This window comes from Python bivittatus, unplaced genomic scaffold (assembly GCF_059951505.1).
Source record: "Python bivittatus isolate LINGU-HERP-01145 unplaced genomic scaffold, Pbiv_v1 ctg000350_np1212, whole genome shotgun sequence".
Taxonomy (NCBI): Eukaryota; Metazoa; Chordata; class Lepidosauria; order Squamata; family Pythonidae; genus Python; species Python bivittatus.
Genome location: NW_028277074.1, coordinates 36,260,566 through 36,273,972, shown reverse-complemented (window position 1 = coordinate 36,273,972; position 13,407 = coordinate 36,260,566). Strand labels below are relative to the sequence as shown.

General features: G+C 36.7%; 1 protein-coding gene across 2 annotated transcripts in view; it reads left to right on the top strand.

The window, feature by feature from the left end:
- The window catches only part of WWC3 (WWC family member 3), a 75,486-nt gene that overhangs the window by 10,880 nt on the left and 51,199 nt on the right, over positions 1–13,407 (top strand). For both annotated transcript variants that reach the window (XM_088144940.1, XM_007434757.3), the window contains exons 2-3: positions 3,760–3,869; positions 8,443–8,646. In XM_088144940.1, coding sequence (XP_088001066.1) covers positions 3,760–3,869; positions 8,443–8,646 — 314 coding nt within the window. The remainder of the gene's footprint in view (positions 1–3,759; positions 3,870–8,442; positions 8,647–13,407) is intronic.

Sequence of the window (13,407 nt, the reverse complement as noted above, 5' to 3'; positions counted from 1 at the left end):
TTGAACTTTTTAAAAATGTTGATATTCAAAGTTTATGCAGACTGCAGAACTCTGATTTAATGTACAAATTTTAGTTTACTTAAGTACAGGTAGTTATTTGCAGAGAACAGAATATACAAGTTTGGTTGTTGTAGGTAATGGGTTTGATCCTGGTCATTCATATTTAGAGTGAATCCCATTATCTCTGTGATCCTTAAGAACACCCAGATCTATCTTAGAACTTAAGAAACTTGATTTCTGAAATTAGTTCTTAATGTAGCACATCTAAAACTTGTCACTGGTAAATAGTTATTACAAATAATATTGTAAATTGCTAAATTAAACATTTAATTGTTTGGAATAATTAAATATTTTATCAACATAGAATACCCTGTTTAAGTGATTTTTTTAATGATTCCATTCCTGTAGCTTGATAGTTAAAACAATATGTTTGATGTTAATAATTTGTACTATGATAATGCTAATATAAAATAGAATAAAATAGCAAGAAACATAAGAATCAGGGCAAATCAAGATATGTAAGTCACATCAGTTTGTAGCACCAGGTCTAACTAATTATATGATATGCCAACTAACATAATTTCATTCCTATTTAAGTTGTCTGTTTTGCTGTGACACTTTAGAACTTCTTAGTCAAATCTTTCCTTAAAAGTGATTTTCAAAATAATCCTAGCAAACAGTTTATTCTTCCTATATCAAGAAAGATATAAATGATGTTCTGTTAGCTTCCATCAATATTTTTCCTAGTGCAGTTGCCCTCTTTGAAAGAAATATGCTAAGTTTGTAAAAGTCTTCTAAGTTTAAAATAGTGGAGTTGCTTCCTTTTTCAGAAACATGACATAAATTCCATATATAATGCTTTACTAAGGAGGGTGCTGAAAAAAATAGATATTAACTAAGTTTGCACATACCAATAAGCTGAAATTATTATGAATTTCTGTGTTTGCTGCTGATCATGTGTAGGGTACATGGATTCTTAGACATGTGTAGTCACACTTTCTCTCTGTATATATGTAGATCAGTTGTCAGTAAGAGAGGGGGGGATTTCATTTTTTCTGCAGGTTATATGAGTGCCTGGAAACATTGCTTTCTGAGTTCACTTTATGTGTATCTTGTGTCTAAAGGGTCCACTAGATTTTGCAGGGAGTACTTGCAAGATGCAGTTTACCCTATAGATGTAATATATAGGTTCCAGCAGATTGTTCAGGATATAGAGATGAAGCTAGAAGAATATGCATTTTAATATGCCAGATATTGGAGGAGATACAGAAGATAGAACTGGTGAGAAAATTATCCAGTTCCTACTGAACTGGAGTGAAAACAGAACAAGCAAAGTAGATAGGAGAAACAAAGTAGACCATGATGAGAACAAGGCAAAATTTAAATACTGTGGAAAAAAGCAAAATCAGGAAAGACTGAAAAATAGGTTTGTGGAAGGAGCATTGGATATAGAACCAGAGGTATATGGAGAGTAGGAGCCAGGAATCAGATGAGGCCACAGATTTAGATTCAAAGGGACAGATGTGATTTGGATCATGCACAGTCATGAATGTAGCATGTGTCAGAAACACCTTAAAGCAACTGTGTCTTTTCCTGTAGTTAAGCAGCAGCTAAGGATGCGAATGACACATTTCTTTAAGGTGTTTCCAACAGGTGTTACTTGTGTGCTTGCATGTGTTCTGAGTCACCTTGCTCCCTTTGGATCTGAAACTTAAGCTTCCAGATAAAGTTTGAACTGCTAGTAGGCAAATATTATGAAAGACTGCCTTTGCTTCCTTTCCCCTTGTTCCAAAACAAAGTTAATGGGGTAATTTTTGTGACAACAAATATATACTAAGTCTTTTATTGTTTCTTTTTTGTGCTTATGAGAGCTAACGATAGGGGTGTGTTAATAAGGCGCTGCCTGCCATCTAAATCTGTGGCAGTAGATGTGAGTATGCTTGCATGTTTGATGCAATCACATTTCTGTTACTTTAGTAGTGAAGTTTTAGTTTCTAGTTTAAATGTACCATATTTTTCCGACTATAAGATGCCCCCATGTACAAGACTCCCCCCATTTTTCCAACCCAAAATTAAGAAATCAATATTTTAAAGATAAAGCAGAGCACATTTTTATTTAGTAATTAGGTAACATTTACCTGATACACTCAGTGGGAGGAGGTCCAAACTGTCTCTCTGCAGCTCTGTTTCCATGCTGTTTTGCAAAACTGATTACATTCAGTTTAAATTTTGCACAGTAAGACATTCTCTTATTTATATTTTTATTTTCTGACATCTTTATGGGCTCTCCACCTCCAATAGGATGCGTTCCAATTGGTTTGTTCAGCATCAGCTGACATCAGTTACATAAGGCTCCTGATTGGAGGAAGCCCGTTCGCAGAGACAAAGTATGGGGAGTTTCACTCGTGGTTGGAGGCTTGTGATTGGAGGAAGCCCGTTCGCAGAGGCAAGGTATGGGCACTTTCACTTGTGGTTGGAGGCTTGTGATTGGAGGAAGCCCGTTCACAGAGACAAAGTATGGGCAGTTTCACTCGTGGTTGGAGGCTTGTGATTGGAGGAAGCCCGTTCGCAGAGGCAAGGTATGGGCAGTTTCACTCATGGTTAGAGGCTATCAATAGGAGGAAGCCTGTTCGCAGAAACAAGGTATGGGCAGTTTTGCCACCGCGCGGTTCTCTTTTCGGCTGACTTCCTTGAATAAGACGCCCTTCAATTTTGAGCATAAGGATTTTAGAAAAAAGTATCGTCTTATAGTCGGAAAAATACGGTAATATTAAACTTTTAAAATTAAACCACATGTATTTCCTGCACTAATATACCTGTAACAGCTCTGTTAATCATGTATGTCAAGTCTATTGTCATAATGGTACTGTTATATTTTAGGTTTGAAGTTGTTTGGTGTTTTTAATCTGTGAAATTTGGAAGCCTTCTAAAACCTCCAATTTTAAAAGTTTTTAAGCATACAATCCAAAATGTTTTTTTTGGAAGGAATTAAGAGATCAAAGTATTTTTCCTTTCTGGAAACCAGTTATGCAAGCAAAGGAGCCAAAAAAGGATAATGTTATGTTATACCATGTCAGTGTCTCAGCCAATCTAGAGAAATACCCTGATGCCATACAACATTTGACCAGCCTGAGTAATTTCAGACATATTGGACCCAGTGGTAGGACTAAAAATGCATCCTGTACCTCTTTTGGGGAGGAGGGATTGGATTTAATCGGCTAATATTGGCTCAGTCATGTTTCGACCAGTGTCTTTGATTGGGCTGCCTGGCTGTGGGTCTATGAAATAAGCATCATTGAACATATCTGGAATTAGATTATTACTGTAGATAGAAAGATGCGTGTCTTCTTTTCTAGACTTCTGTGTGAAACACATCCAACTTCTTGAATGCAGAATATTTTTTCTAAAATACATTTTTAGTAGTAATTATTTTCAGTCCAGCTGTTTTTGTTTAGGAAAAACTGGCAGGACTTCCAGCACAACCTTTTTGTTAAGGGATACAGATAAGAACTACATGCCATAATAAGTAAATTGTTAAAATCAATATCTAAAAGGAAAACTTGTTATTCTTGTCCTTCAGTACATTTTCAAATTTCTTCCTATTTGAAATTTATTTGCTTTATAATATGTAAAAAGATTTAGTGTTAAAAATGCAGTCAAGTCTTTAATCATAATTATCAGAACTATGATATAGGCAACCATGGTGATAATTTTAAGGCTGCATGTTTGAACTCTTTTTTTTTTTTATAATATTTATAGAATTACCAAGCCATTAACTTTTGCTGACTGTGTTGGTGATGAACTACCTTTAGGATGGGAAACTGTTTACGATCAACAGATTGGTGTTTATTACATGGACCATATAAATCGTGAGTAGCAGGTTTTGTTTTTAAGTTATGCAGTTATAAATTCAGACTCGGATCCTAAATATTCATTCACATATAGTGAAATCAGAGTTGGGTGTGGGTACAAGATATAATAAAGTTATAAAATTGTTCCTATTGTGCATGCTGTTCCTACAATATGAAAAATATGCATAATTCCCATGGGTTCAGGATTGTCTTTGCATAACTTGTTATAAAGATTCCTGTCATATCTTCTTTTCTTGGAGATGGAACAACTGAATAAAACTGGCAAGCTTGATAAGTGCAAGTGCACATGCTTGAATATTTGGGATTTTATGTAATTTTTTTTTTTTCCAAATTTTGGACTTAACATTGCTTTTTACAAATTTTCAGAGTCTTTCTGTTGAAGGTAGGCTATTTTACATTTTGCACAGTAGAAAAGCCCAAGATACTGTCTTGGAATTAGATTAAATGGCAGAAGTATAATGGTAGTGAAGACAGGCAAGAATGGAAGATAATTGAAAGTGATGACAGTGTGAATAAAATGAAGGATTAAAACAACTGTAGGGATAAGACCGTAGTAGATATGAATAACTTTTTTTTGAGAGAGAGAGAATTGGAATTGCTTCCCTTTTTTTCTCTTAAAAATATCAGCATCCAAAGCAAAAACTTACATTAAAATCACTGTTTGTTGGATTGAAAAATGATAGCAAATTATACATCTTAATCTTTGTGATGTAGTCTTAACAAATAATTTGTTAAGGTTCTGGAATCTCAAGATCTGCCTGGCACTCAGCCTTTTGATTCCCTCTTAGCAGATGCTGATGAAACGAAGTTAAAACAATTCTAGATGAAAAGGATGGAAGTGGCTATCTTAAATTAAGACTCTAGTTTGTTATAGCACATTAGTTATACTTCAATTTCTTGTTTAAATGTTGCTAATTAAAAAGCCTACTTTACTGTGTCAAGAGAGAGCTATAAATGCGCTGATTTAAAAGAAGTGTTATTTGAAGCATGTGCCTTCTTAATCCATCATATGTTTCGTAGACTCATTTAAATCTATTTTGAGGCTGGATTTTAGAGACTAGTTAGTCACCTTGATGCCATAATGTCTGACATGGAGAGGACATAAGAATGCATTAATTTTTCTGAAGTTCCCAATAGCTTTTATTACAATTAACTACTATTTTAGTTATTTGGAGATATGGTATTAAAATAGTTACCCTACTTAGGGTGCTTCTTCCAGAAGATAGTGCTTGGGGTCTACTGTTGTCTTCTTAATATTGTCTCCTTAATATTTATGCTATTCGTCTCTTCAGGATTGTGTCTGTTTAGCATTTATATGAAACCACTGGGAATGGTTTTTCAGAGATTCAAATAAATTGTTATCAGTATGTTTTGATGATATCCAGTTTTAACTCATGTGAGCAGTGGGACTATTAAGCTGATACCTTTAATCAGTAGTGGAATAAATGAGGGCTAGTAAACTCAAAACATTCCTGATAAAATATAGATTTATCTTAGGAAAGATTGTAATAATTTCATGGAATTGCATATCTACTGAGGCAGAGATGACAATCTGCAGCCTTCATATGTTGGTGAATTTATACCACCAGCATTAAATGCCAATAAATGTAGGTGACTAGGTCTAGCAACATCTAGATGGCTCTTCCTTTACCAATCCTGAGAAATCAATTTTTGGATCCTGCTCATTCATCCAAGTAGTTTTGGTAGCGTAGAATTTCTTTGATCAGGATAGACTAGTATGTTAGAACAGTAACTAGGTTATAGTTACCATAGTTGTGTAACATTTCATATTGTCTCTAGTAATAGGTGTACCTATGAATAATGCCACTCAAGACAGTTTGAAAACTTAAATTGAAAAGCATCAGGCAGGCTTTGTTTGGAGCTTCTATGTAAAAATATTTGGCTGGTGTTGAAAAAACGTAAGAGGCATTTCTTTATTCTAAGCACAGCTAAAGTATTAGTACTTACCTTTAAATTATCATGTGGCAGGAGTGGGCATCCTGGAATCCTCCAGATACTTTGAACTAGAACACTCCAATTCTTTGCTATACAACAAAATGGCTGGTGCTGAAAAGAGATAAAGTTCAAAGTTATCTAGAGGTTACCAGGCTACCTACCCGCTCTCTGGCTTTGGTTAGTGAAGCATATCGCATGCCAGTCTGTTCATCCATTGAGGTCATCTTTGGACATTTTTTTGTAGGTGCCCAGTCATCTCATATGATGTAACAACCAGCAGGAAACTTTTTGGAAACAGTGTTCTGATTGTGAATTTTCCTGAAGTCCTGCCTTACATCTATATAATTAGCCTTTAAACCCAAAGATACTATTTATGTGGCTTAGCATAAAAGTGTGTGTAGGTAAATGGAGTTTTAAAGATGTAAGAGGAATTAAAGTGCACCCTTTCTCCTCTGTTCAGTGAGGACTGGTGTCAGGATTAGTCTGGATGAAATGCACTCCAGGTCTGACTGGTGAGAGTGTGTTCAGTTGGCAGTTTTCTTTCCTTTTTTTATGAATACTTTTGTCAGGTTCAGCCCAAGAATCACACGAATCAGTCCAGAAATCAGCTCAGCTTCTTTATTAGCTTGCACCTAAGAGACGGAATCTCACCAGACTAACTCTAATCCCCCAACGACAGCAACTATAACCATTATGCCCTTAGGGAGGGGCCAGTCTTTTTCTCTTGACCCTCACACAGTCCAGCTGGGGGCTGAGGAGATGCTTTCCTTGGAATGTCTCTCCCCCCTCTCTGTAACTTTGAAGCTCCATTCCAGAATCCTCCTTGCTCATGCCTTCCATCACAACTTTATGTGTAAAAAGGTTAGTTCCAAAGCTGTCTCCTTCTGTATTACGATTCACAGAGTACAGTTGTTACATCCTGTTAAGAGTGGGCCAGCAGTCTGGGCCAAAAAAGCAAGAAGTTGCAGGGGATATCATTAGTATTCCTTGCTGTTTGCCACTTAAATACAGTGATACCTCGGGATACGAACGCCTCTGCTTGCGAATTTTTCGGGTTACGACCAGCTCCAGCCCCAAAAATTTACCTCGGTTTGCGAACTCCGCCTCGGGGTACGAACCGGATCGGCGGCCATTTTCCACTGTGACACGTGGTCCGTGGCCATTTTCCGCCTGTGCCACGTGGTCCGCGGCCATTTTCTGCCCGTGCCACGTGGTCTGCGGCCATTTTCCCGCCCGTGCCACGTGGTCCGCGGCTGTTTTTCCGGCCCTGCCGCGTGGTCCGCGGCCGTTTTCGCACCGCGCCGGGCTGTTTTCGCGCCGCACCACGCTGGGCCGTTTTCGCGCCGCGCCGCGCCAGGCCGTTTTCGCACTGGGCCGTTTTCGCGCCACGCCGGGCCATTTTCGCGCCGTGCTGCGCTGCATCCGGCCGTTTTCGCGCCGCACCACGCCGCGCCCGGCCGCTTTCCCGCCCGACGCATGGTCCGTGGACGCCAGAACGGATTAACGGTAATTACATTGAACCTTATGGGAAATTGCCTCGGGTTGCGACCAAATTCGGGCGGAGGGCGGAACGGATTAACCGGATTTACATTGAACCCTATGGGGAAATTTCCTTTGGGTTACGACCAACTCGGGATATGCCCAGAGTCACGGAACGGATTAAGTTCGTATCCCGAGGTACCACTGTACTTGGAAAATTATGGGCCTCTTTCACATTTCATGCATTAATGAAATGAGTATGGAAAGTTCTATTTCAGCTTTGAAGGTTAGTGAAGCCCCTTGAGCAAATCAGTGACTGAATTTGTATATGATAATAACTTTTCCCTCCTAACTTTGGACTTGACCATGAGATAATGTGAAGCATCCAATTCAGTTTTCAAATAGTTGCAGTTTGTTGTTGCATCTAAACTACAGGTAGTCCTTGGGTTAAAAATGCCTGGCTTAAGGATGACCCATAGTTAAGAACAGAGCCTGTTGTAGCAAAATCCAAGTTAAACACACAATTATTCGAGTTAAATACCCAACGGTTTGAGTTAATTACACAATACTACTTATACAGCATTATACAATAATACTGTCCCGGCTTACGTTCAAAGCTGACTTAAGGACAGAGCTTGGGAATGGAACCTGTTCTTAAACTGGAGACTACCTGTACTTTGTAAGAAAAATGCAGTTTTAAATTGAGAATTATGGTCTTGGCTTGCTCAGATACAATATATTTAAAATTAACTATGTTTTCCAATTTGTACAAGATAAGAAGCTATAGTTAGTTACAAAAGAAGGCAAATATTCCAGTCTCTTCAAGGTTGAGCCAAAGGGAAAGAAATGGAGCAGGTTTATGGAAACTGCTAAATTATGAATAATTGTTAGGCTTGATCCAGAGCATTATCTGTTCAGCATTACGCATTGTGTAGCTTGAAGTACATTACTTTGAAGTCCTAGTAGAGTGGATAGAATACAGTTCTTTAAAGTTTAAATCAAAAGTCAGTATAGTTTTAGAGATTAGTTTTATTTTTTTTATAGGAATTTGATTCAATTGCTGTGATATGTGAATTTTATTAGTCTTTCTGTTTTTTCATTTAACATGTTGGAACACTTTTTTCCCTCTAATCAGAACTCACACAAATAGAGGACCCAAGAGAGCAGTGGAGAAGAGAGCAGGAGCGCATGCTAAAGGAGTATTTAATTGTTGCCCAGAAAGCACTTAATGCCAAAAAGGAAATTTATCAAATTAAGCAGCAGCGATTTGAGCTAGCACAAGAAGAGTATCAGCAATTGAATAAAATGTGTGAGGATGACAGTCACTCTTATGCAAGCAGTAAGTTGCATTTCCTCTTCAAATAATATGAATTTGCATGTTACAATTTTATATATTTTAGCTAGATTAAAAATTCCGACCTTCCAAAAATGGTTCTTGAAATACGGATACCTTAAAAAAACCAAAGGTGAAACTATTATTCTTCTGTTGCTCGAGAAAAAATGGTTTGATTTTTAAAAAGAGGAGATTGTACCAATCTCTGCATTCTTTATGGAATAAGAAGCTGGTTCTTTACTTGTATTGCTTTGCTTTCAAGGGATATAAAATAATTTAAGACATAACTTTTATTTTTTTATTTAATTTTTCCTTTATTTTATAATGAAAAACAAAAACAAAAAGGAATAAAACAGATACATACATTATAAAAAATGTTACATAACAAGTGCTTAAAAATAAGTGGGAAAAATAATAAAAAAGAAAATATAAAGTATATGTTGTTACAATAAAGTTACAATTCTGTATATATTTATCTAATGCAAATAGTATGCATATATATATTTATTTGTAATACAATTATATAATGTGCTTTTTCCTACCCTACTCTATTTTGTATAAATGAGTCTGATATTTCATTTTACTTCTCCATGTATACTTGTAGTATACCTGTCTACATCTATAGGCATAGGTGGCAAGTGTAATCGGGTTTTCAATCCATTGAATAAATGGGACCATACATTTATCTTTCCAGTGCTGCAATATTAGTCATTTAGCCATAGTAAGGGCATGGAGAATCCATTTACATTGTCCGGTTGTCAGATTCCATGTACTAGGTATATAATTCAAGAGAATATGATCCTCTGAAAATTTTAGCTTTTCATGCAGAGTCACATTTATTATGGTCCACTACTTTTTCCCAAAACTTAGTAAGTATAGGATATTGTAAAAACATATGTTTTAAAGAAGCATTATCCTTGTTACATCCCCAACAAAATACTATCTTAGTCCTTTTCTATACAAACGTAATGGAGTCCAATAAATTCTAAGTATTTTTTGTTGTATAAGTTGTAGTTTAAGGTCCATTGACACTTCTGCTATACAGGTGAAACTCGAAAAATTAGAATATCATGCAAATGTTCATTTATGTCAGTACGGCAACTCAAAAGGTGAAACCAATATATGAGATAGACGCATTACATGCAAGGCGAGATATGTCAAGCCTTACTTTGGTATAATTGTGATGATTATGGCGTACAGTTTATGAAAACCCCAAATTCACAATCTCAGAAAATTAGAATAGTGTGAAAAGGTTCAATATTCTAGGCTCAAAGTGTCCCACACTAATCAGCTAATGAATCCATAACACCTGCAAAGGGTTCCTGAGCCTTTAAATGGTCTCTCAGGCTGGTTCAGTAGGAATCACAAGCATGGGAAAGACTGCTGACCTGACAGTTGTGCAGAAAACCATCATTGACACTCTCCATAAGGAGGGAAAGCCCCAAAAGATAATTGCAAAAATTGGATGTTCCCAAAGTGCTGTATCAAAGCACATCAATAGAAGGTTATGTGGAAGGGAAAAGTGTGGACGAAAAAGGTGCACAAGCAGCAGGGATGACCGCAGCCTGGAGAGGATTGTCAGGAAAAGGCCATTCAAAAGTGTTGGGGACTTTCACAAGGAATGGACTGAGGCTGGAGTTAGTGCATCAAGAGCCACCACACACAAATGGATCCTGGACATGGGCTTCAAATGTCGTATTCCTCTTGTCAAGCCGCTCCTGAACAACAAACAACATCAGAAGCGTCTTACCTGGGCTACAGAAAAAAAGAACTGGTCTGTTGCCCAGTGGTCCAAAGTCCTCTTTTCTGATGAGAGCAACTTTTGCATCTCATTTGGGAACCAAGGACCCAGAGTCTGGAGGAAGAATGGAGAGGCACACAATGCACGATGCTTGAAGTCCAGTGTGAAGGTCCCACAGTTTGTGTTGATTTGGGGAGCCATGTCATCTGCTGGTGTTGGCCCACTGTGCTTCATTAAGTCCAGGGTCAACGCAGCCCTCTACCAGGAGATAATGGAGCATTTCATTCTTCCTTCCGCAGACGAGCTTTATGGGAATTCTGACTTCATTTTCCAGCAGGACTTGGCACCTGTCCACACTGCCAAAAGTACCAAAACCTGGTTCAGTGACCATGGGATTACTGTGCTTGATTGGCCAGCAAACTCCCCTGACCTGAACCCCATAGAGAATCTATGGGGCATTGCCAAGAGAAAGATGAGGGACATGAGACCGAACAATGCAGCGGAGCTGAAGGCCGTTATTGAAGCATCCTGGTCTTCCATAACACCTCAGCAGTGCCACAGGCTGATACCATCCATGCCACGCCCCATTGCGGCAGTCATTGCTGCAAAACGAGCCCAAACCAAGTACTGAGTACATATGCATGCTTATACTTTGCAGAGGTCCGATATTGTTCTATTTCCAATCCTTGTGTTATTGATGTCATGTACTATTCTAATTTTCTGAGATTGTGAATTTGGGGTTTTCATAAACTCTACGCCATAATTATCACAATTATACCAAAGTAAGGCTTGACATATCTCGCTTTGCATGTAATACGTCTATCTCATATCTTGGTTTCACCTTTTGAGTTGCCGTACTGACATAAATGAACATTTGCACGATATTCTAATTTTTCGAGTTTCACCTGTAGAAGTTAAGACACTCTCCCATTGTCTAGGTAACATAGAAACCTCTAATTCTTTATTCCACTCATCTCTTAACATATGCATGTCAAATTTATTTATTGGTAAACAATATCTATAAAAGCTGATAGTAGTTTTTTTAGTTTTAAAAGATATTTAAGGCGTTATAACTTAAGGGTTTTGCACCAGCTGAAGAATATTACTTCGTTTGATAGCTATCTGCAATTTATTTATTTATTTTTTATTTAAGGGCAGTTTTGTTTTAATTATCTTTACTTTAAAAATCCCAAAATGTTAACCCTTACTTGAAGAAACTTGCAAAATAAAAGACCAATCTAAATGTTATGTGAAGATTGGGATGGTGTCTTACCATATTTTTATTTAATGGAAAGCTAATATAAGGATATACTGTTGGTTACATTGGTCTACTGGTATTAATTTTAATACCAATAAAGGGATTATCTTTATACAGTATAGTAACTGAAAATCATGCTTCATTTATACCATACCTTTTGTCCAGGAACTCATGGTGGCTAGCATGGGGAGTCAACCATTGAGTTTGCATAGCTGAGGGTAAACTTGAACATGGATCCTTCCAGTTATAGTCCAGCACCTTAAATACTAGAGCTCTCTGGCTTGCTATAGTTGCTGGTATACACTGCTCTGATTGTGCCTCTTGGTGTTTCCTGAAAACAAACACAGTTAACAAAGTAGGAATGACTGTAGTTTCTTTTAGAAATCCTTCAGAATCCTGGCTTCTTTATTAGCTTATTCTAAATGAAACAATAGAGGAAGGCAGCCATTTGCTTTAGCAAGTGTCCTTGACCAAACTGATCTCAAGCTTTCAAAACCATTTGAAATGAACACTGTTTCTTTATGGACATCATGCCAACAAGAACATGTGATAAATATAACATTTTAATATTCACTTCCTGAAATTCAGAATGTGATATTGTATAGTTTTTATTTAGTTTAAAAATGGTTTTTATCCAGACAAGGTGAGTTAAAATTAAGTTAAACTACTGAAATATTTTGAAAAGTTAGTAATTGGTCCTCTAAGTCTCAATTATTCAGTGCATCTAGAGCAACACATTTGCTCTTAATCCAGCCCAGTTGTGCAACTTCAGAGGTTTGGTTTATATGTCATTTAAGCAGGGGATACTTATGTAGAAAATATTGTGCACATTCTCTTTTTTAATTTTGGTAAATGTTAATAATACTTCCAAAACTTTATCACTGTTGAATTTTTGTGTAGCAGATAGTGTGTTCCGCTTATGTATGAATACTTAAGGCCATTGTTCATCCAATAATGAGCTTGAAATACACATTCGAAGTTCACGTCTATGTGCTATCAAAATAAATAATAAAGATTTTAGGTAGAATCTAAAAGTAAAGAATTTAAAAAGTTGTTCTATTACTAGGTTCTTGGGAATTCTCTTATATTTGTAAATACAAATCAGTGTGTTCTGTGTAGATGAAAGTGAAAGAGAAATGCCACATATTTTAAGTGGATGGGTTGTTTAAATAATTCAAGAATATAATTTTCATCTAAAAATAAATCCATACTGATTCGAGACAAAACTGCAGAGATTTAATTGTGAGCCGCCCAGAGTCACTCTCTGGGGGGAGATGGCGGCATATAAATTTAATAAATAAATAAATAGAATATCTGAATCTTAGAGAATCTAAAAAAGTAATACATTAATGGCATTTCTACTGTATTTTATTTCTTTCATGGTAGTGTATTTCAAATTTTTCTGTGCTCATGCTGCAGCTTTTCAGATAACTTAAATTTATATTTTAAAAGCAAAATACTTAATGGTATGATTCATTCAGTTTTAAAGCATATTTTTCCACAATACTCTCACTTCCTCCCCAAACCTATTTTGTTAGCAATTACAGTTGTCTTTTGCAAGGGCACTTCTTTACGTATTTAGCAGAAATACTGGAGTACCAAGGTTTAACTTTCCTTGATTGGATTGGATTGCTCCAAACTCTTTCTGAGTCTATAAAAATAGCTTGTTTACAACAGCATTAACTTAAACAAAATAAGTTTCACTGCACAGCTGCAAATACTCATTTACTTTTAACTGTTCTGAAAATGCCAATATAAAATATAAATA